General features: G+C 34.3%; 2 protein-coding genes across 2 annotated transcripts in view; one reads left to right on the top strand and one right to left on the bottom strand.

Moving 5' to 3' along the window:
- Positions 1 to 25,596, bottom strand: part of KPNA4 (karyopherin subunit alpha 4) — a 57,142-nt gene that overhangs the window by 20,627 nt on the left and 10,919 nt on the right. Inside the window, exons 2-9 of the mRNA XM_081028546.1 lie at positions 9,033 to 9,077; positions 8,131 to 8,220; positions 7,991 to 8,020; positions 7,847 to 7,899; positions 4,627 to 4,722; positions 4,035 to 4,120; positions 2,060 to 2,146; positions 33 to 202 (exon numbers count right to left, since the gene is read on the bottom strand). Of these exons, the coding sequence (XP_080884672.1) occupies positions 33 to 202; positions 2,060 to 2,146; positions 4,035 to 4,120; positions 4,627 to 4,722; positions 7,847 to 7,899; positions 7,991 to 8,020; positions 8,131 to 8,220; positions 9,033 to 9,077 (657 nt within the window). The remainder of the gene's footprint in view (positions 1 to 32; positions 203 to 2,059; positions 2,147 to 4,034; positions 4,121 to 4,626; positions 4,723 to 7,846; positions 7,900 to 7,990; positions 8,021 to 8,130; positions 8,221 to 9,032; positions 9,078 to 25,596) is intronic.
- Positions 17,060 to 17,566, top strand: LOC308488646 (large ribosomal subunit protein eL21-like; the record flags this gene model as incomplete). Its single annotated transcript, XM_081028558.1, has 1 exon — positions 17,060 to 17,566. Exon 1 carries the CDS (start codon positions 17,084 to 17,086, stop codon positions 17,564 to 17,566), a length of 483 nt encoding a protein of 160 aa, XP_080884684.1. The 5' UTR covers positions 17,060 to 17,083.

Genomic DNA, 25,596 nt, shown 5'->3' with positions numbered 1-25,596 from the left:
AAAAATAAACACAGAAAAAACCACTTGTTTACCTCTTGAATGGTTTCCATTGGGGGGGGTGGGTCTTTGTGCCGACATAAGTTGACCATAACCCAAGTAACATTTCTCAAGAATGTTATTGGAATAGATGGACTTATGAAGGAAAGTAAAGGTTTCACAACTCCAAGACTTATGACATAATCTCTACACTGTGGCCCATCACCTGTAGGAATAAGGATTTATTAATTTAATAAAATATGTTGACAATAAACAATTCAGAAAACATAAAGCCCTGGGTTCAATATGTTGCTTCCTATGTTTTAACCACTTACATTATTTGGCTTTATATAAAAGTTTTAGACAATAATAACCAAGTTCACATTTTTGGTCTCTGAGCTAAGAGAAGCAACTATAAGGTTTTTTGGACATTATTCACATGTTCAGGTTTATAAGCTGCTCACCTATGTTTTATGCCACCTATGTTTTATGACATTAGAAGCCTAAGTAAGGGTTCTTTAAAATACACTGTGAGCAGATAACCGTTGCTTTTGTCTTCTCTCTCAATGGTACTCTCAGTTTAACAAACTATCATGTAATAAAAAAAAGATGTGTCAAAATACTATTAGAAAATATTCATAGAATTTATACTGATGACCCAATATCAGAGCATCAAGAGGATTAACTATAAATTACTCTATACACTTAGATAACTAACTCAAAATAAGGAAGGACAAAGAACCAATATCCTACTGGGCTATATCCCAAATCTACTGAAAGAGAAACTCTGAAGATTCAGAATTGTGTGTTTTAACAAGCCCTTCACATGATTCACATATGATTCTGATAACACGCTAAAGTTTGAAAAATCACTGGCCTAGACAACTGCCAAATTTAATTTCTGTATCTAGACTGCCACTGTAATTTCTAGTATGAGATCCATGTTGAAGTATTACATTCCATAAGTGAAAACACTTTTTCTTGCACTACAATTCTTGGAGATAAAATGCTTTGTTCGTTTTCCATCTGTGTATTCTAATTGACTCTATAATGTCACTGGAACTAAAAACCAAAGATCAAGATGCCACAGTAATAGTTCTAAATCTAAAATTTGGTATAAAAGCAAAGGAGAGAAGGACCTTGGATACACAAATGATAGCATTCCTAATAGCAATATGCTATATTCCAAAAACAGTTCACAGAAAAATTCCCTTTTGAAACTCATAATCATGGGACGCTAACCATCCCTTGGCCTTCCACATTGGCCCCCGAAAGGCTAATAAAAAGGAGGCATATCAAAGCAATTCTGATTACTTCCATGGAAGAACAATAATGAATCTGTGGCAAAAATAAACTTTAACATCAAGGGATACAGTTCAGACCTCAGATTTTTTTCCATTCTCCACTACAGTTTTATGAATTTTTGAGATTGGGTAAAGTGTAGGCTCTAGTTAAAAAAACAAATCCTTGAAATATTAGAATTGTCTTAAATGTGCTTCCTACAATTATTTATCAGATAAAACCTAAAAGTATGGTAATCATGATGTTCAACATTGAAGAAGGCTGTCTGCAAGTTACAGATACCTCCTGCATGATGATGACCTCATGAAGATACTGGATGACATTATTATATTTTATGTACTAAAACCCATAAGAGATAGAAAATTTTAACTCAGAATCTTCTCAGAACTGCCACTATGGAGGAAAACTTTGGTTTAAGTTTTGCTTCCTCCTTTTATTTTATTAATATATGTTCTATGATAGTGGAGAGAGCCAAGGAATAAAATGGATCCCAACATAATAAAGGAGGAATAGAAGATTTAAATCACATATATATATTTCATAATTATTCAAATAATACTGACTATATACAAAAAGGTATTACGATTATCATAAGGAACAAAAATGTTCATTGTGTTTACTAGGGGTTTATACTTAAGCAGCTATAATTTCTGTAAATGAGTTCATAAAAACTAGTACTGAAAAAGACAAACTGTTTTTTCTTTTTGACCACTAGTAGTCATTTTTATTACATAGAATATGAAAACAATTGTTGGACCAGTACTACAAGTTTATGACAAACCTATGATATTTCCCAATGCCCATACTGCTTGCTCACAGACATTTTGATGGGGTGAATGGAGAAGCCTCAGGAAAAGTGGCACAGCATCTGAAGAAAACATAAGATCATTTAAGTCTAAACATAGTTATGTATCAATTATATTTCAATGAAATTGGGGAGGGAAAGGTTAAAGATACTATATAATCTAAACCAAAATTCAATCTTGTATTTTTTGCTGAAACCTCAAAAAAAAAAAAAACAACTATCAAAAATATATTTGAAATATATCTTTGTTACATCATTTTCATTAGGATAACAGTAGTGGAAAATTTTTGACTAGCAGACTACTTATTTAGCACCAAAATGGCAGTTTTAGCATATAAACAAATATCAAGTTAAACTAGTAAAATTTCATTCACAATTAAACCTCGATTTAATTCCAATCTTAAGATTAATTCCTTATATATGAAGTCTATTTTTAAGTTAAAAAAATAAAGAGTCCAATTCGTAAAGTAACTTGTGAATACAGAAATTTAAAATAGTATCACATGGGTCTTTAGACAGACCAGGGATTCCTGTGTCAATGGACATCTTCTGAATCAGAAAGTGATTCTGTTGCTCAACAACAAGGATGGGAAACACAGAAAAAGGTTTGTATCTTAATAAAATACTGTACTGAACTTTCTTCCTTCTAATATCACTGTGAAAAATGCTATTTAAGTAGATGTAGCTCAATCATGCTTATTTATAATACAAAGTAATTAATGTATCCATTATTTTGAGGATACTAAGAAAGACTAATGGTGTTAAAACAAATTCTAGGTGTCTTTTCTAATTTAAAGAGCACATAAACAGAAGAGAAAGAGAGTAAGTACAGGATTAAGACATTGTCTTGAGATTATAAAATTTACTAAGCAGTCAACCATACAAAACAAAACCAAAAAACCCCCAAAAGAGCAAAAATTAAACCACCTGAACCTACAACTAAACCAGTTCTATTAAGACTTACAGTAATTAATTCTCTTCTACATAATATCACAAGTACCTACATAATAAGCTGCTTACTCACACAACATTTTTGTTCCCCTTCAAAATCATGTAGAAGTTAGTGCCTAAGATTTTAAGAAGTTTAGACAAGTGTACTGCTTACACACTTGAAGAGGATTTTAGAAGTGCCTTCTTTAAAATTATTAATTTCTTTGGTAGAAGAATCAAATAGCACTCATGAAAACAATACACTCAGGTTATTACTTCCAATAATAATTTCTTACTTACATTTCTAGGAACGATTATAATAACAATGAAAAAATATTTGAAAAAATATCATAGGTTTGTAATTGTATCACTGTAATATAGTAACAATGAAAAAACATTCTTTCAATAGGATCACTTTACAAAAGATTTTTCTAAAATGTATGATAGAAATCTCATTAAGAGGCCCAGAGGCAGTATAGCAATGGGTAAACACCTTTATTTTAATGATGACCTATAAAGAGTTAACTACAATAATGTAATCTGTTATTACCGTGTTTCTCTGAAAATAAGACCAGGTCTTAAATTAATTTTTGCTCCAAAGGACGTATTAGGGCACATTTTCAGGGGATGTCTTATTTTTTCATGTACAACACTCTACATTTATTCAAATATAGTCATGTCATTTTCTTATGGAACTCATTGTCATAATGTACTAAATGCGTCCGTCTGGCTGATGATCTTAACTGGGGCTTATTTTCATGGTAGGTATTATTTTCAGGGAAACACGGTATAATTAGGAAGTGTCAGATTTAGAAGCAAATTAATCTTTAGAAATAGAAAATGTCGGTCACTGGTAAAGATGATCAAAGCAACATACTTAAGTTGGCCTCTTTCAACTACCTTATATGTTATTAAATAGCTATTATTTTATAATATTAATAGCTCTATTCTTTCTGTAGAATCACTGTTTATTTTTCACTTTAAAAAAAAATCGCAATTTTATCTTTAACAACCAACTTACTGGACTGAACTACTGCTTGAGTTTGTTCAGAGGTTCCAGATGCAATGTTTGTCAAAGCCCACGCAGCTTCAAACTGTAAAGAAGGACTACAAAAACAAATAATTTTCAACAGTAAGGATTTTTACACTTGCCCAACTATTTACCAACCATTCCTCCCCTCTAGAGCATTTCAAAATTATTGAATATTTTGTTTCAAAAGGTTATCTACGCATCCAGCACTTCTTCTAAACCTCCAATGGCTATTTAAAATTTCTCTTGTATAAAAAGCATACAACCTCCTCAGGTGTCCTAATTTTTAGTAAGAAATCTTTAAGATACCTGCACATTACTACCTAAACAGTTTTCTCAAGTACCTACCTGGCCAAACTATTTCTTGCTAATTTTCAGAGCTCAAACGTTACATGTATCACTCTCAAGTTCCTTTTTGGCCTTTACCTTCACCTCTCGGTGTAAACACACCTCGCATTGTTTTTCACTTTGGCTTTTCAACTGCATCTTTTTCTTTTTCATCTAAAGATCACACTAACTACTAGAAAATCTTCCCTTCTGTAAAGGATATATCCTAAATTATTTCTTAAAATAATGTACTTACTTGTCATCTCTTTCAAGACAATGGACTAAAATAGGCAATATTCCAGATTTTATTAAGTCATCAATTGGTGGATTTCGATCACTGGACAAAAGTTTCCTACAAGAAATACACACATACTTTGTGAAACTTAATTACATATAATTACAGTATTTTTCCATGTGTAATACATACTTTTTTGTCCAAATTTGTGAGGGAAAAGTAAGAATGCGCATTATACATGGGTAGTACTAATTCCATATCTAAAAACATAAATTCTTTTATTTATGCTTATGAGTTAAGTGTAATAAATAAATGCTAAAATTCCTTTACAATACAAAAGACAAGTACCTAAATATAAACAAATAAAAATTTGAATTAAAAAATTAAACGAAAGATATTTTCCCCCTGAAAGTTTGGGCCAAAAACATGGGTGCGCATTATACACGGCAGTGCATTAGACACAGCAAAATACAGTAAATCCAAATTCGTATTTGATAGAAATTACAACAAAATGTGAATATTTGGCACAAACACTCTTGCTCAAAGTTATTTTTAAATTTATATAACGCAACCTTTTCTCTATTATAAAAAGAATTATAAATTTATAGAGATTAATAATTAGGAAAAAATGTAGACACAAACCACTTTATCATTTTTTCTTTAGTGCAGTAATACCTTGATTCCCTCAATAAAGTCCCAAATGTGACTTATAAAAAGACAACTACATGTTTTATGTGTGTTACCTTTGGGCTTAATTTTGAGGTTAGAGAAAACAAGTGGGCAGACTCCTTGAACATGTCATTTACCTTGCTAAGAAAGGGGTTAAGAGGTCACCAAATTATCCCAAATTATTCATAACAGGTCCTACAGAATCAAAAGGGCAAGAGCAGGTAGGCTGCTGGTACAGGTTTATAGCTGATACTAGTGGTCCTGCTGATACTTCATCTTACTGTACATGTAGAATCAAAGGTCATAAAAGCTCAACAACATTCTCATCTCAGTAACTAAAGTGAACTGGAATAAGCGTAGCAATACATAGGAAAATATCCAGAGAGGTTTTGGAGATATGAAGGCGAACAAGACAGACACATCTTTGCTCTTGTGGTACTTAGTACCCATGTACATGTGGTAGACTGCAGGTTTAGCTGATAAGCCCTCAATGTGGCCTAATCCACGTCTTCACCCATTTGAATCCCCTGCTCTACTATACGGGAGGTGCCAAAAAAATGTATACACATGACTTGTATTCATCTTTGGTATCAGTATACATTGAATATTACAATTTTAATACAGTTTTTCCCTTTCTTAAAATGTGTATACTTTTTTTGGTACCCTTTGTATAAAGACAATGTTTAAGGAAGCATAAGATCGTTCTTCTATATAAACAAAATGATGGCTTCTTATTCATTCCCCTATTAATGTAAACTCCTTGACCTGGCTTTAAACCACTCCACAAGTTAGCTTCATTTTACCTCACAAATCTTATGCTCTGTTATTCAATAATAGGTCAGTTGTCAGTCCTACCATTTCAATCTCATTTCCAGGCCCTTCACATCCTATTCTCTGTATTTGGAATGCCCTCTTTTCCGTCTATTTAAACTCCACCTATTCAAAGTCCATTTCAATTTCTATGTTTTTATAACACCCTCTGAATTCTAAATTCTCTGAATTACTGAAAAAATATTTACACAGCATACGCCTACATTTGCTATAGAGCATCACTAGTTTTACAGTTTTGCCTTCCTAATTAGGTTCTAAGCTTCTTAGAGCAAGAATTATACCATATGCTTTTTCGAAGTATTTTACGTAACACACAGCACAATTCTAAGCACAAAGTAGGAAATAACCCAGTTTTTCTTAATCGAGGTACCAGAGTTAATAAAAGAAAAATTTTTTATTACTCCATTGGACATTCTTAAAGAGAAACTGCCTTTTTCCTTTGAGTACATAATGGTGTAAACAATATCTACAAAATATAAAATGAATTTTTGTGTCCTAGTCTTGATTTGTGCTAAGGTGCCAGCAGTTTGACCCACAGCTGCTTCTGTAACATCAATGTAAATTTTAACACAGTGAAAAAAGGCAAAGTCTTAGAATCATTGCGAAAATAGGTTTGATCTTGTATAACCCCCTGAAGCTTTCTCTGGATCTCCTAGAGAAATTTTGAGAACGCCTGCCTTAGGGCTTTAATTATCTTGCAGAACTCATATTGAGAGGAGCTGCTCACCTCTGACAATGGTGAGCATATGTATCAATTTCTTGATCATTCCTCCTATAAACATTAATTTGGCATTTTGAGGCATGAAAACTTCTGTGATTTTCTTAATACAAAACACAGTTCTAAGTTCTTTTACCTGTAGTGGGCAACATTGTAATTCTATAAGTTCCTTATCTGTTCTAGGTTATTTGAAGTGAATACACAAAAGTAGGAAAACTCTATAAACATAAAGGGAGGCATGCACTGGATAAAATATTGGATGGACCTGTGAAATCTTTTTCTACTTTTGACATTCTATAACTAGGATCAATTTCTTGCTTAAGTGTCTTTCCTACTGCTAATCACAACACCGGATTATTTTTATATTTATAAATATACAATGTGACCACTATATTGTGTACTATGATACTACCATGTCTTCCCCAACTATTTAATACAAAGGTCTCAGCAATAAGTTTTTCTGGTGCTTCCCTTAAAAATAGGAGAGCACAGGTTTTATAACAGAAATATACAAAATAACTTAGTATTTCTACCTGGAAAGAGAATGGGAGACTTTGTAGCCCTAAACCTTAACGTCCACTTGCCTATACACTGCTGTATAGTAAGCTCATAACTCTATTGTTTGATCAATATCCTCATACTGTGAGAAGAGTTAGCTACCTCTGGGCAGGATCTGAACAATGTGAAATTTTATTAAATTAAACCTATTAATCAGTAAAAAGTAAAACTTTATAAATGTCTTCCTATTAATCTATAGCAATAACCTGTTAAATCAACTTTTCCCTAAGCAGCTGTACATATCATGTATAGTAAAGCTTCAGTGTATTTGTGAGTTTAGAAAATTGCTACAAAATTTCAATACTCTCAGAGAGTAATTTTAAAAGTAGATTCAGTTGGTCTATGACTGTTCTTATTGTTTGTCTTCAAAGTTAAGTATGAGTGACATGACTATGTAGTGAAAACACACAACAGAACTTCTGTGTAAGTTATAAAATTTATATATGTCCTCAAAATTTAACTTACCTAGCAGCTTGAACTGCACTTAATTGAATTCCTTGGTTATCACTTGAAGCATTCTATAAAAAAATAAAAGTTTCAATGTAGATACACAATAATTTAATTAAGCCCAAGAAATATAATAAAAAGAGGAAAAATAACTCAACTTACTTGAACAATAGCTTCTAGAGAGGTATTTTGCTAAGAAAAACGTTAAAGAGAAAACTAAGTTAAAAAGTCACCTTAAAATTCTCTGTTTACGTAACATCGTTCACTGGTAGTTTTAAATGACCAGAATTACAATAGCTTACCACTCTATAATCGCCGTCTATATCAGAGTCTTCACAGATATCTTCATGTGGTACATTCCTTCTCTTTAAGAGATGTTCGTCTCTTTTATTCTTTAAAAAAAAGGCAAAGAAAAAAAAGAACTCTAGTTAAATAAAAAAAAGGTACTTTCATACAAAGGTTAGGCAACCCTGTGCCTACAAACTGAAATATGAAGTGCCTTTTGAAACTAAAATGCAAATGCAGAAAATTAAACGAAATTGTGAACACCTAAGCAACACTAATTTGAGTCCCAAACCCCAAGTACTACATTTTTAATGAACCGTGACCTATGTACAAACTAAAGAACAAAAAATTTTGATTAAAAAAAGATAGTGTACAGTTGAAGTCAGAACCAAGCACATTATTTATTGAAAAGCACCAAAGCATTTTATACATCATCTGGGAGCTTCTCTTTATCACCTAAAAACAAAGTTAAAGCAAAAGTCGGGCAGTGTAAAATAAGACAAAAATCAACATTGCCTTACAAAAATCAAGGGCCACTTGAAGTTCACTTATAATGTTTGGGACAAATTTAAAAATATATTCTCAACTACTTTAATACTGAAAAGTTGATGAAATTTCTAAGTAACAAGTTCCTTTCAGGGCATAACTACTACTGTAAATAGGGGTATACCTATGACTTATACTTTATATAAACCATCAAAAATTACAGAAGAAAAAAGCATTTGATAACTGTATCTCTGTTTTCGGACAGTGGTCAAGTTGTATCTTGCCAACTTCAACAGCATGTCAAATTTGGTCTTTCGGTTTTCAAAAGAAAAAGAAATGCTAAGCACTTGAGATTAATATACATTTGGTATCTTCTATATTTGCTGTAATGCTGTTAGAATGCTTAGAAGTACCCGATATTCATCAGACTTACCTTCCTTAATTCAACTACAACTTCATTTCGTTGTCTTCTCATAGTCTACAAGAAAGTAAAGAAAAATATTTTTTAAAAACTACAAATTCCATCACCCTGAGAAAACCATTTTAACATTTTGATGTATATCTCCTAATCTTTTCTTTAGTTATGTATCTACATAAGGTCATATTTTACTCATAATAAAGATCATATTATATAGAAGATTTTCTATCTTCATGTCACATTCACATTCTCAAATATAAAAAATTTCTTTGAAATTAATAGATCTATAATACTGGATATACAACTGTAATATAAACTGTAATATAAAATTATAAAGCTACAAAGAAAAAAGAACCCATAATCTCAACCCCATATGAACCATAACAAGTTAAAAACACATGTACAAGGTTAGTAAACTCAACTGCTTTAGAAAAAAAGATGGGGAGTCTTCTGCACATTCAATCTTTCTCTAAAAGTAAACACTGGTAGATTTACTGTGATTCTAACACACTTATCTATTAATTCAGTTCTTCACCTTATTTTTACTTTATTTATAGATTTCAGAGATCTCCCATGGTGGTATACACAGACATACGAGGTGTGATAAAAAAATACGATGAATGTTTAAATTTTAAAAAATTTATTACAGTAAAAGACACATTGCTATTAATCCCCCCCCCCAAAAAAAAATATTCCCCCTTGCTTCGAACACACTTATCCCATTATCCCTGCCACTTTCTGAAGCAGTTTTCTGGAAGTCCTCTTCCATGAGTGTCTTTACTTAGTTGCGCTGTTGCGGCTGCCTTGATGTCATGAATCATTTAGATTTTGGAGAAGAGCCAGAAATCGCACAGTGCAAGATCCGACACACCATAATGTTTTTATTTGACAGAAATTGACGTATACCAGAAGCGATGTGTGACAGGGAGCGTTGTCATGATGGAAGATGATTTGTGGCACACTTTAAAACACACCTTCTCTCAACCGTAGCTCACACCTGACTGACTGTAACTAACAAGTTGAAACTTGTCACACACTGCTACTAAGGTTCTACGCGCCACTTCCTGTATTGAAGATCCCTGCCTTTCCATTGGATGGCACTCGGCAGCAGCACACTCCAGTTTTTGATCAATGGTAAAACTCCGTGTCAGACATCGCTGGTATTCAGCAATTTCTGTCAAATAAAAACATCACCGTGTGTCCTCATTCACCTTAATATCGGGTTTGGTGCTGTGCAACTTCTGGCTCTTCTCCCAAATCAAAATGATTCAGGACATCGAGGCAGCCCCAACAGCACAACTAAAGACACTCACGAAAGAGGACTTCCAGAACTGCTTCAGAAAGTGGCAAGAACGATGGGATGTGTTCAAAGCAAGGGAGAGGATTTTTAGGGGGGGTTAATGACAATGTGTTTTTCACTGTAATACATTTTTTCTTTAAACATTCATCATATTGTTTGATCACACCTCATATTTCATTCGTTCTAACAACCACATAATTATTCTATCATGTACTGTAACGATTTAAGTTCTTTCTATATATGGGTTCACCTCCTTCTTTCTAATGACTGCATATGCCAAGACAGATTAAGTGGCAAGGACAAGTCACAAAGTAATACTTAGGGGTCTAATAGCTATTTCAAATTTATGTCCAAAACCGAACTTACTGATCTTTAACAAGCATACATATTCTATGCCATCTCATACGGTTTATATGGGGAGTAATATGGGTTCTTTGTACCTTTGTATTTTATAAGCATGCTACTGTTCAAAAAATTTATGATATACACAATATTATAGGTTTACTAGTAATTTCAAAGAGAATTTCAGCAAATGGTAACTCCATCCTTCCAGTTGCACAGACCAAAAATCTTGGAACTGTCCTTGATTCTTTTTCTCATATTGCACATTCCACTGTTAGCAAATCCTTTTGGTCCAACTTTCAAAGCTTCTCTGAAAGTCCAACTCCTTTGCGACAACACTGGTCCAACTCACCTTATCCCTCTCTTCGATTATTGCAGAAGCCTCCTAACTTGTATCCCCCCTCTACTCTTGCTTTCCATCTTCTTCCCCAGTTTATTCTTAGCATGGCAACCAAAGTAATCCTTACAGGGAATCTCAATTTTTGTGTGCCATGGACTCCTTTAGGAGCCTAGTGAAATCAATGGGTATCTTCTCAGACAGTGTTTTTAAAAACAGAAAAGGAATATGTAAGATTACAAAGAAAACCAATTATATTGGTATATAGTTGTCAGAAATACATAAATATGAAAACACAAATTATAATATGTGTGCTTCATTATCCATTAAATGAATGTAGCAGTGGGTCTAATAACGACCATAATTTCAAAGTAATGACCAAAAAATGGTATTTCAGGATATCTTGCAACAATACCGTGATTTTTATTGAGTTACCTGCAACAAGTCACAGGTAACTTTAGTAACTACTGAAGCTTATCATCTACATCATTAAGTATGGACAAAAAAGGGGTTTTCTATGGAAAATAACCTCACAGGATGATCTCATCCTAAATTCCTAATTGGGCAGACCATGGTGGGTAGCCATGCCTGAGGCACATAACTTTTTTAGTAAAATGTTTTTCTTTGCCTATAGCAAAAATTATTTCTGTGCATTTAGGTTAACACACCCTTGAAGTGCCAGAAGTAATAATACCCCTTGAAGGCACAACCATCCTCAAGAAAGCACATAATCTTAATTATGCTGTAATACAATCCTGCCTTGCTTTCTCCCACTCTCACATAACCTTCCTTAGTCGTCCCTCCCCTTTATTCCAAATGCATAAAAGAAACTGCAAAGTTACTATCTGGAGCTTTTGAGATCTTGCTTCCTGGCTATTGTCATCTATTTTGGCTCAAATAAAATAAGAATTCTTTATATTCCACCAGTCACTGCCTCTCAGCCCTCCACTCATTCTACTGTTTTCTCACTAACTTTGCTATCCCTTTAACACACTGGAAATGCTCTCTCTTCAAGGCCTTCATTATACAGCAATTCCTAAGATGGACTCCAGAGCCATACTGGGTTCAATTTTTAGCCACATTACTTACTAGCTCTCCATGAATCAGTTTCCTCATCTATAGAATGAGGATAGTAAAAATGCCTATTTCATAGGATTACTGTAAGGACTAAATAATATATATGTAAAGTGCTTAAATAGTTCTTAGTATATAGCAGTATATGTGTTAGGTATTATTATTACTGCTATTGCTATTTCCTCAGGTTGTAATGCTCTTCCCTTACTACATGCAGTAGTTACTCTCTCATTTTCAAGTCTTTCAAATGTCACCTCCAGGGTGAGGTCTTCCCCTGCCTCTAGCAACTCTCCATCTGGATACTCTCTATTCCCCTTCTCTGCCTGGTTTTCTCCATACCATTTATCACATTCTAATGTACTATATGTGACTTTATTTGATTATTCCCCACACACCCCACCAGAATATAAGTTCTCTATATAAGGAATAACATAAGTATTATTCTTTCTCAAAATGTACTGGTTAATCTTATATGTGTGGAAATCTTTACTTCAATTTTGGACCAAACCAATTAATTGTATCACTAAGTGACACTTGGGTGATCATTTTGAGGTTTGGTATGGACACGGATTTTAAAAATACGAAGACTCAATTTTTAAAAAATACTAATAAGACTGCAAAATGGATGAAAACTAGTCAAAGTACGTATTACAAGAGATTCAGCATTCATTATAGTTTAACCATCACAGCCTTAAGAGGTAAAAAGAAATAGTTTCTTTTTTACAAATAAGGAAACTGAGGTTGAGAAGTTAAATTCCTTGGCCAAGGCCACAGAGATAAAAGTGGGATAGCCAGGATTAGAATTCAGTCTCATGCAAAGCCAATACTGTCTCCCAGAAGTCTTCAAGTCAAAGAGTTCAAGCCAATTTTAGAGCCCACGGTTCATACTTAAGCAAAAGTACTATTATCCAGACAATGGGCTTTGAATTGTATCACAATACAAAAACAATAAATAACCAGTAAATAACAACAAAAAATCCATGTTCTATATCTCACACAGAAAATAAAATGTGTAAAATATACTATTTAAAAGATTGTTCAATAAAAGGTAGACTTCTGAGGGACAGAGATAGTTTCAGTCTAAGAATTAAAGTTTTTATTAGTAACTACTTCATCTAAAGAAGTAGGATTAAGGTATGCGGGCTTTAACTTCTTTTTAATAAAGCAAATTATTAAATCCAAAACAACTGCTTATTTACTGCATAAAAATATTTTATTTACACCAATTTTTTTTCTTCCCATTACAGTGCATCTTATTAAATTTGGAATTTCTGATAATTTGGAACGAACAATAAAGGATTTATCAAACCAATTTAACGATGTAGTTGTGACATAAGCCTCAGGCTACTACTACTTACAGAAATTTACTTGCAAAATAAGAGATATAACAATCTCTTTATTATATAGAGCAAGAGAACAAGTTTTCTTCTCTTGGGGAAAGGCTATTGCCTCAAAGTAAAGAGAAGACTGAATGAAACAGAAGAGAAACACCCTATGCACCAGCTTGGCAGCATTTACCCATGTTTTTTATTGCAAGAAACAAATGCCTTTAAAGTGGTATTAGATATTTAGACATTTTCAACTCACAACTCCACCTCAAATCAAGAAGGACTTTTATTTCTCTGGAGTCCCATGAAAGGGGTCTGTAAGGCTTCTTTTTCTAAATCTCTCCTTATCTTAAAGAACAGGGTTTTTATATACTACATGTGAATATGATAGTTGTGAATTCATGACCTACACTGATGCAGTGAGCTGTCAATTCAAATTTCAAAAGGCTGCCAAACTGGAGAAAGGCTTATTTATAGGCCAAAGCACTGTCTAAAGGACAAAGCTGTAAATGAGGGGTTGAGGTGGGTGGGGGAGGCAGAGAAAGGGACTGGGTAAAGAGTAGAGTTCAGACAGATCACCCAGAATTTGTGTATTTCTTTGCTTGTAATACATTTACAAAATTCTAAATTCAGGCAAAAAAAGGGTAGGTGACATTGTCAAAATATTCAAACAAGTGAATCTTACGGAACACAGAAGGCTACTTTTTAAAAAAATGCAGTTTTTTAATTTAACGAATAATTACTGCATGTTCATCACTATGCTAGGGTCTAGGGATTAAACACTTTTTCTGTTCTCAAGGGTCTAGTACTTTTTTTCCAATTAGTGGCTACTTAATTTCTAAGTCACTTGTTGCTAATGTATATATAGCTTTTCTTTAAAATTCTAAAAACTATTAAGACAAGATGATGCAATAATAAACCGAATAATATGAATGTTTTAAAATTTTTTGAGTAAAAAGTTTGAGTTTAGATCAGTAAGGACTCAATCTAACTAGAGAAAAGTATTTAAAGAAAATTCTTTCTAAAGTTAGTCATACAAAGGATAAGAAATATAATGCTTTGATTGTATTTCATCCAGCCTGATTCCATCATACCCTAGGAACGTTAATACTTAGGTAACAGCACAAAAAACAAAAGAAAATAAAAATTTTAAAAATTAATCAGACACGAAATCTTTTGTGGGGTGATGGAATATATTCTAAAACTGGATTGTGGTAATGTTTGCACAACTCTGAAACTTGATTAAAAATCACTGAATTCTACACTTGAAATATGTGAGTTTAATGCAAGGTAATTTACATGTCAATAAAGCGATTTTTAAAAGTTACACACACACACACACACACACACACACACACACACACACACACCTCCTCCCCCAATATGGATTACTACTGTATTACTATTTAAAGCCTTCTGGAAAGCATTCACTCAATCATTCAAATATTTATTAATCACCCACCTATTTGTCAACCACTAAAAAGTACAAACATGAACCAGACATAGCATATCCATGGTCTTAAGGAGATAATACTTTTATGACACAAAAAAATAATGAAATAGTAATAAAGCCTTAACATTTAGAAAACAAGAGTGCCAAACACCATTCTAAACAAGTTACTTGATTTTATTCATTTAATAAATGTATTATAATGTGCACACTGCTCTTAACAGCAGAGAAACTAATAAAGATGAAATATAAGCTGTATCTTTAAGACTGAATGGAAATTCATTTAGAGACAGGCATTCTAGGTAGAAAACAGAGCACATACAAAAAGAGACAATTATAAAAGATGGTACATGCAGGATCTGTTGAAGAATGTCAGAATCCAGGAATGGAAAGGTAGGCAAGAATTCAAATCAATGTCAGGAAAAGCTAACCCACACATTTTTAGAGAAAAGTGAGCTACTGGTGTTTTCAACTGAAATGGTCATCACATCCTGAACATATTTGGTAAGTACAACTGTTCAATCCAAGTACAACGCTGCTCAATCCAATAAATATGGTAAACCAAATGCTAAAAATATGCAAGTCTATTTTCCAATTCCTTTCCTATTTCTCCCTCCTTTCATTTCCCCTTGATCTCTTCAGCAGCAGGCATTATGGTGCTTATTTATGCCTTTGCCAAATACTATGTATGTTGTCAAATTGCACGTGATTAGCAAATAAATCCCAACTTTACACATATGACAATAAAACAAATTTTAAATGCTTATTGTCTAATGCTTACTTAAACTGTAGATTTATTTCTCAGCGATAGTATTTGCTCTTAGTAATAGAGAAAAGTTGTAATTAGCACTACTAGTGATGAGCAAAACTCTTCATGAGCAGAATCAAGTTCTTATCTCTAACAAGTAAACACTAATGATGATTAAGAAGAGTTTGAAAGTAAATTCAGAGCAGGAGGTCAGATTTAACCTTGGCAAGGCTATTGGAGCAGTTTTAAGAAGTAATTCTAGTCTACAGGTGCCATACTTTAAAATGACCCACTTCTAAATTATAAGCATTGAAACTTAATTTATTAGTACAAAAATATAATTTAAAAATCACAAAAAAAGGTAAGCAACTGTTTAACAGTTATTAACTCCAAAGAATAGGATTACACTAGTTTCACCATCTACTCAATATTCAAACAATAAGGAAATTTATTAAATTCAAAAGTTAGACATATCTACATATTTGGAAAAGTGAGAAAATGTCTGAAGAAAAAGTAGACTTTCTGGCATTTTCTATATTCACCTGTTTTGTATAAGAGGTGTGCCGTGTGTATTATGTAGACAGTGGAGAAAACACATACATGCATACATAAATCTCCTCCCAAGATGCATTACTACTATATGGCTATATCACTCTACTAGCATATGGCTTTCAGTTCCCACCCTACCTTTCATTAACATGATCTTAAGCAAATTATCATGTTTGGGGGCATTAATTCCCTCCTCATCTGTAAAATAAGGGGTTTTCAACAGATCTTTTATGCCTCAAAAAAACTGCATCAATTTTATTAACTTCAAATCAAAGAAATATTTAATTGCCATTTGTACAAGTTACTATGCATGGCAATAATTTCTATGCTAAGAATCCCAGAGAAAACCATAGCTCAAAATTGTAAACAATGAAGAACTATTTTGTGGCTCTGGCACAGTTGCTTAGTGTTTTCACATTTTGAACTTTTTGCTTTAAATTGTGTGTGTGTGTGTGTGTGTGTGTGTGTGTGTTACATGTTTGTTGTTGGTGATGAGGTGTCTATTAGGGAAAGAAAAATAGTTAAGAAATGACCATAGGTTTGGTGAAACACATATAACCTTCTTAGAGATGGGAAACGCTGCCAAGGTAAACTTTCAGAATCACTTACAGAAAGCGATTAAGGACAACACACAGGGAAATCTGTGATACTAAACAAATACGTATTTAAGTTTCATATGAGCAAAAGGGAAGTTACTTCCTTCTCTTTTAGAATGAATGAATTATATGGAATTGCTCAAATGCTGGCAAGAATGTTCATTTCTCTTCAAAGATTTTGAGTACTTCACAGAAGAAATAAAATCTCAGGAAATGACTGAAGGACACGTTGAAGAAAACTCAACAAAAGGGAAAGACATTGGGAAAAATCAGAGAATAAGAAACAAAATGAGATTCAACCACTTTTCGGCTGGGACCGCCATCTTCCAGTAATTCGTCAAAATGACCAACACAAAGGGAAAGAGGAGAGGCACCCGCTATATGTTCTCTAGGCCTTTTAGAAAACATGGAGTTGTTCCTTTGGCCACATACATGCGAATCTACAAGAAAGGTGATATTGTAGACATCAAGGGAATGGGCACTGTTCAAAAAGGAATGCCCCACAAATGTTACTATGGCAAAACGGGAAGGGTCTACAATGTTACTCAGCATGCGGTTGGCATTGTTGTAAACAAACAAGTCAAGGGCAAGATTCTTGCCAAGAGAATTAATGTTCGTATTGAGCATATTAAGCACTCTAAGAGCCGAGATAGCTTCCTGAAACGGGTAAAGGAAAATGATCAGAAAAAGAAGGAAGCCAAAGAGAAAGGTACCTGGGTTCAACTGAAATGCCAGCCTGCCCCACCCAGAGAAGCACACTTTGTGAGAACCAATGGAAAGGAGCCTGAGCTGCTGGGACCCATTCTCTATGAATTCATGGCATAGTGTAAAAAAATAAAAGACCTCTGTAAAAATATTCCTCTTAATTGAGGAGTGTAACGTCCCCTCCCCCAAAGAAATATTTAAAGAAAAAAAAATGAGATTCAACCAAAAAGAGTCAACAGAATCCAAGCTTTACACCACTGCTAAAGAAATGATTTCTTTGCTTAGTATAGGCATTCTCAGAAGAGAAAAATTATTTTCTTCTTAAGAAAATAAAACAGCAAGATTAAAATGAAATAGGAAAAGAGAGATTAAGGAATGTTTTCCTTGTATTACATGAACATAATTCAAATTCACGCTTTTGTTACAGAAAAACTATACAAATAGCGTAAGATTTTCAACTAGAAAGAACAGCAATCATTTAAACCACCTCTTTTATAAAGAAAGGAACTGAGGCCTAGTGACTTCCTCAATAGCAAGGCTCAGATTGTCCAGCCCCAGTCCAATGTTCTTTATACCACAATAGACTACCTTTTCATCTTAGGTCCACTGTTATATATCTCTTCGGACAACCTACTTTTCCTTCTTTTTATTTATTTTCAAAACATTATTTTTTTTTGGTGAACTTATATTCAAAGACTTCAACGTTGGAAATAGAAAAGTCTTTATTAAAAGGCAAATTACTGAATTGCTTTACTAAAGCACCATTTAAAAAGCATAATTCTAGCTAGGCTTCCTTCTAAACAGGGGTACATCTTTTACCCAACAAATGTTTAATGTCCACCTAATATGTGCCATAAACTGTTCTCAATGCTAAGGATACAGCAGGGAACAAAAGGACAAAATCACTGCCTTCGTGAAACCAACATTTTAGTGTAGAGACAATAAACAAAACTAAAATACATAGTATGATAATGATAAATACTGGAGAGAAAATATAAAGTCGAGAAGGGGAATATTTTTAAGACCTCCTTTAAGAAGTTGGCAAGCAAGCCATGTGAATATCTGGCAGAAAGTATTCAAGATAGAGGGATTAGCAAGTAAAAAGAGCCCAGACATAAAAGAAAAGCAACGAGGGGCGGCCAGTTAGAGTTGTGCTGATAACACCAAGATGGCTGGTTTGGTCCCCAAACGGGCCACTGTGAGCTGTGCCGCCTTAAAAAAAAAAAGGGGGGGCCAACCTGGTGGCTCAAGCAGTTGGAGCTCCAAGCTCCTAACTCCGAAGGCTGCTGGTTCGATTCCCACATGGGCCAGTGGGCTCTCAACCACAAGGCTGCTGGTTCAATTCCTTGAGTCCCGCAAGGGATGGTGGGCAGCGCCCCCTTAAACTAAGATTGAACATGGCACCTTGGGCTGAGCTGCCACTGAACTCCCAGATGGTTGGTTGGAGCGCGTCCTCTCAACCACAAGGTTGCCGGTTCGACTCCCGCAAGGGTTGGTGGGCTGTGCCCCCTGCAACTAGCAATGGCAACTGGACCTGGAGCTGAGCTGCGCCCTCCACAACTAAGACTGAAAGGAAAATAACTTGAAGCTGAACGGCACCCTCCACAACTAAGATTGAGAGGACAACAACTTGACTTGGAAAAAAGTCCTGGAAGTACACACTGTTCCCCGATAAAGCCCTGTTCCCCTTCCCCAATAAAATAAAATAAAATAAAATAAAAGATACAAGGCTCAACTCAAAAAAAAAAGGCAAGGAATCCAGGGTGGCTGACACGCAGTGAACAAAGAAGAGTAAGAAATGGATGGCTACTGTAAGATTCTGCTATTTATTCTTAGTGACACAGAAAGCCACTGATGGGTATTGAGCAAAGGAAACATATTCTGACTTAAAATAGAATCATTCCAGCTGCTGTGTTGGGAACACAAGATAACTAGTAATCCAGTTAAGAGAGAATAGTTTGGACCAGAGTGATAGCCGAGATCATGAGATGTGGATTCTGGATATATTTTGAAGACCGATGCTACAAACTTGTGAATGGACCGGGCAGTACTGTGACAGGGAGAAGACAATGAGGACTTGAAGGTTTTAGGCCCAAGCAACCGCAAGATGAAACTACCACTTACTGAAATGGGGCAGCCTGAATGATTAGCAAGTCTGGGGAATACCACTTTGACCATGTTAAGTTTAATATGCTTCCAGTAAAATCAGAATGAGATGTCAAGTAGTCAATTGGATCCAGAGTTCAAAGAAGTTAAGGACTAAATATGTCAATTGAGAAAGTTGGCAGTATATAAGTCGTACTGAAAACCAGGTGACCTGAGGAGGTTACCTATGGTGTGAGCACAGCCTTAGGCACTCCAAAATTAAAAGGCAGGAGACAAAGAAGGAACAGTCAGTGAGACAGAAGGCATTAGGAATCTGTGCAAAGCTAGGATCAAGTGAAAAAATTATTTTCAAGAAAGCATAATTAACTATGTCAAATTGTGCTGATGGGTCAACTAAGACTAAGACTGAGAACCATGAGCTTACTGAATATACATTTACTTTATAAAGTATTTTAATACATCTAATCATATCTGAGAAACACAGGTTCCAATATTTTCCCCCATCTACTAAGAATTCTGGTGTTTCTGTCACCATTTATTCCCATCTCGCGACACTTAATAATCTGAAAACTACTACCCAAGACTTAGAGCTTCTATCCCACCTCTCCTTCACTGTGCCATAGTACTATATCTGAGTAAGTTACAGAAGTGAGCTCTGGTAGCTACAAAACATGAAGATTTTTCCAAAGAAAAACTAAACCCACTCTCTAGCCCTTGTTTTCTTAAGCCACGCTGCAGGCAGACTCCCATTTCTAACTAGATCATAGTATTTCTGGGACAGACAACACTGACTAAATTTGTGTAAATTAGCCATAATGGTTCTGCTCTATTGATGCAGTCCATGGAGTAGACTGCATTTTAACATATATATTCCGAAATTAACCACTTCTACAAGAATGAATTTAAATTTAAAAAATTTTTTCAACCATGAAATATGTTAAATATACAAAAAAGTACAGAAAATCAAAACAGATCCATGAGTTAATAAATGTCACTATTTTATCATATTTGCTTTTTTTTAAAAAGAACTAAAAATTTTAAAGTGTTATAGATATTGCAAAAATCTCACTCCAACCTCAACCTTCTCTTCCCCCTTCCCCTTTATTTTTCATCCAGAAGCAACCTTTTTCTTTTAATTTGTTTAATTCTTATGGGTGTTTAATGTACATCAACACACCTATAATAGTTTTATACATTTAAGATTTTTACATGAATAATATCACGCCATACATATCCTTTTCTAAAAGAAACGACTTTTAGAGCAGTTTTAAGTTCACAGCAAAACTGAACACCAAGTACAGTTCCCATGCATTCCCTACCCCTTCCCCACCAACATCCCACACCAGGGGGTACATTTGTTACAACTGATGAACTTATATATTGACACATCATTATCACCCAAGCCCATAGTTTACATCAGGGTAATTCTATGAGTTTTGACAAATTCACCATTATACTACCATACAGATTATTTTCACTGTCCTAAAATAATCCTCTGTACTCTGCCTATAACCCCTGGGAACCACTGATCTTTTACTTTTACCTCCATAGTTCTGCTTTTTCAGAATGTTATATAGTTGGATTCATACAGTAAGTAGTCTTTGTGATGGGCTTCTTTCAGTTTATATTTAAGATTCTCCCATAGTTTTTCATGGTTTGACATCTCATTTCTTCTTAGGCTGAATAATATTCCATTGTCTGAATTATACACAGTTTATTTATTCATTAATCCACTGATGAGCATCTTGGTTGCTTCCAAGTCTAAGCAATTATGAATAAAGCAGTTCTGTGTGGACACAAATTTTCAATTCATTTGCATAAATACCAGAGTGTGCTTAATAGATTATATGGTAAGGGTATGTTCAGTTTTTTAAGGAACTGCTAAACTGTCTTCCATAGCGGCTGTACTACTTTGTATTCCCATTTGCAATGAATGAGAGTTCCTGTTGTTTCACATTCTCACCAGCATTTGGTGTCGTCAGGTTTGCTTTTTCCCTTTTCTTTCTTTTAAATTGTGGTAAAATACACATAACATATAATTTACTATCTTAACTATTTTAAATGTACAGTTCATTTGCACTATGCATCCAATCTTCAAAAATCTTGAAAAACTGAAGCTCTATCTACACGCATTAAACAACCCCGTATTATCCCCTTTGCCCCAGCAATCATCAAGCTACTTTCTGTTTCTAAGAATTTCACTATTCTAGGTACCTAATTTAAGTAGAATCATACACTATTTGCTTTCTTTGGCTTAGCGTAATGTCCTTTATGCTAATCTATGTTGTAACATGTACCAGAATTTCCTTCCTACTTAAGTCAGAAGAACAACATTCCATTTTATGTATATACCACATTTTGTCCATTCACCCATCAAAGGACACTTGGGTTGCTTCCATTTTTTGCCTGTTGTAAATAATGCTGGCATGAACATAAGTGTACATATATCTCTGAGTCCCTTTTAATTCTTTTGGACACATACCCAGAAGTGGATCATATAGTAATGCTATTTTTAACTTTTTGAGGAACCACCATACTGTTTTCTATAGTGGCTGCACCATTTTACATTCTCACCAACAGTACACAAATGTATCAATTTCTCCACCTCTTCAACAATACTTGTTATTACACCTTATTTTTCTTTAGTAGTTAGCCTAATGGGTGGGAGGTGGTATCTCACTGTGGTTTTGATCTGCAATTCCTTAATGATTCATGATGTTAAGCATCTTCTCATATGCTTGTTGGCTATCTGTATATTTTCTTTGGAGAAATGTTTATTCTAATCCTTTGCCCATTTTTAAATAGGGCTGTTTGTTTTTGTTGTTGAGTTGTAGGAGTTCTTTATATATTCTGGATATTAACTACATACATTAACTACATACCAGATTTGCAAATATTTTCTCCCATTCCAGTGGTTGCCTTTTCACTATGTTGACTGGATCCTTTAATGTAGTTTTAAAGTTTGATCTAATCCAAATTCATTTTTTGTTACCTATGCCTTTGGTGTCATATCTAAGAAATCACTGTCATGAAACTTTTGTCCTGTTTTCCTGTTTGTCCTGTTTTCTTCTAGGAATTTAATTTTTTTTGTCTTACATTTAGATCCTTGATCCATTTTGAGTTAATTATTATACATGGTGTCAGGTAAGGGTCCAACTTCATTCTTTTGTTTGTAGGTAACAAATTTTCCCAGCAACATTTAACCCTTGTTAAAAATCATTTGACCATATATGCAAGGGTTTATTTCTGGGCCCCTTATTCTATTCCATTGGTCTCTATGTCTGACTTTATGCCAGTATCACAGTTTTGATTACTGTACCTTTGTAGAAAGTTTTAAAATCGGGAAGTATGAGACCTCCAACTTTCTTCTTTTTCAAGATTGTTTTAACTATTCAAGGTCCCTTGAAATTCCATATGAATTTTAGGATGGATTTTTCTATTTCTGCAAATAATGTCGTAGGGATTTTGATGGGTATTGTATTAAATCTGTAGATCACTTTGGGTAGCACTGACTTTTAACAGTAAGTCTCTAATCCATTAACACAGGATGTCTTAACATTTGTGTTCTCTTTTCAGTTTTCAGAATAAAAGTCTCACTTGGTTGCTTATGTTTACTCCAAAGTATTTTATTCCTTTGATACTATTGTAAACTGATTTGTTCCTCAATTTCCTTTTCAAGTTCTTTTTTAGTGCATGTTAACTTTATGTCCTGAAACTTTGCTGAATCATTTACTATTTCTAACAGTTTGTGTGTGTGTGTGTGTGTGTGTGTGTGTGTATCTTTAGGGTTTTCCACATATAAGATCATGCCACTTGCAAACAGAGATAATTTTACTTCTTTTTTTCCAATTGGATGCCTTTTATTTCTTTTTCTTGCCTAACTGCTCTGGTGAGGACTTTTAGTTGAACAGAACTGGTGAAAGCGGGCAGCCTTCTATTGTTCCTGATCTAACATGAAAAGCTTTCAGTCTTTCACTCCCGAGTCTGATGTCTGCTGGGGCTTTTCATATTTGGTTTTTATTATGTTGAGGTAGTTTCCTTCTATTCTTAGTTTGTTGAGTGTTTTTATCATTAAAGGCTGAATTTTGTCAAATGCTTTTTCTATATTAATTGAGATCAGGTGTTTTTGTCCTTTGTTGTTATTGTGGTACATTACATTGATTAATTTTCATATGTTGAACCACCCTAATATTCCAGAAATAAATCCCACTTGGTCATGGTGTATAATCCTTTTACTATGCTGTTAAATTCAGTTTGCTAGTATTTTCTTGATAATGTTTACAACACTATTCATCAGGGATATTGGTCTGCAGTTTTCTTGTGTAGTGTCTTTGTCTGGCCTTAGTACCAGGGTAATGCTGGCTTCGTAGGATGAGTGTGGAAGTGTTGCCTTGTCTTTAGTTTTTTGGAAGATTGTGAGGGGGATTGGTGTTAACTCTAAATGTTTGGTAGAATTCACCAGTGAAGGCATCTATCTGGTCCTGGGTTTTTCTTTGTTGGGAGATTTTTGATCATTGATTCAATCTCCTTACTAATTAGAAAGCTGTTCAGATTTTCCATGTCTTCATGATTCAATCTTGGTAGGTTATGTGTGTCTAGGAGTTTATCCATTTAGTCTAGATTATGTGATTTGTTAGTGTATAAGTCATACATATCTTTTTGCAATACTCTTTTCTCTATAAAACACACAAGTAAAAATATTATCTTTCATGAAAAAACGTCAAAATGTGAGTACAAAAACACTCTAAAAGTTCAATGAAAGGAATAATCAATTATGAGTTGGTGTGATGAAGGAAAACCTAACCGAAGCCTGGATGTTTAAGTTCAAGCTGGAAATAAGAAATGGCAAGGTAAAGCGAAGGCTAGAAAGTTTTTCCAGGAGGGGCCCAATAAAAGCAAAGATAGAAAAGCAGAACTGAATGGTGAAGGTGCGATGGGTTCACTTGCTTGAAGTGGGAGAAGAATCTAAGGCGAAGTGATATAGATGGGGGAATTAGGAACTAAAAAGGTTAAGAATCAACCTGGTCAGGTAGGGGCATAGCCCATATTACTGCATTTTCATCAACATCAAGGCAAAAACCTTCACCAGCAAGAGTACAACTTGTTGAAGGCACAGGTGATGTTTAGCATTTTTTTTTAGCAATGAAGTATTTCTTTTGCACCTTAGTGGTTCTCACCTGGGGTGATTTTGCCACTCAGGGGACATTTGGCAATTTCTGGAGATAATTTTGGTTGTTACAACTGGGTGTGTGTATGTGTGTGGGGGGTGCTACTGGCATCTAATGGGCAGAGGCAAGGAATGCTACTAAATATCCTGCAATGTACAGTACAGCTTCCCAAGGAATTATCTGATCCAAAATGTCAATAGTGCCACGGCTGAGAAACTGCTGTAATTGACTATGAGCTATTCTCATGAGAACCCAAATTAAGTTCAAACATTAGAAAAAACATAAAAAGGAAAAGGAAACATTCCAAAAGATTAAAAGCAGTAAGATTATGGCATATTATTTTACTTTTTGCATTTTTCTAAAAAATTTCTACAATTACCATACCATTACCATTTCAAAAGAAAAAAATTAACTTAGAAAATTTGATTTACTCACTAATTGTAATCAGAGTACACTCTGATTTTTTTTTTTTAAAGTTTCATTTAACTCCCTCAAGTATTTACTTCAGTGCCACTAACATACACAAAATAGACAAGGTCCAGTCTCAGGGAACTTAGTCTGATGGAGAAATTAACATCAAGTAAATACACTAACAAATTATGATCAGTGTTCTTAAGGAAAACAACAGGGGGTTTTAATTAGCTTGTTCAGGGATGGCTTAAGTAAATGATACTGAGGATTCAAAAGATGAGAAAATAACCAGACAGATGAAAGAAAGAGGATGAAAGTAAAGGAGGGAGGGAGGGCATTCTGACAGTCAGAGCAACATGTACGAAGGACCTGAAGAGGAGAGGGCTATCGATGTAGTAGAGTTAGAGGAATTAAAAGAAGATGAGGGAAAGGATAAGGGAGATAATAAATTTAGAGAGAGAAGTA

This window comes from Rhinolophus hipposideros, assembly GCF_964194185.1.
Source record: "Rhinolophus hipposideros genome assembly, chromosome: 2".
Classification (NCBI taxonomy): Eukaryota; Metazoa; Chordata; class Mammalia; order Chiroptera; family Rhinolophidae; genus Rhinolophus; species Rhinolophus hipposideros.
Note: the sequence above shows the minus strand (reverse complement) of the source record. Positions and strands in the feature narration are given on the sequence as shown.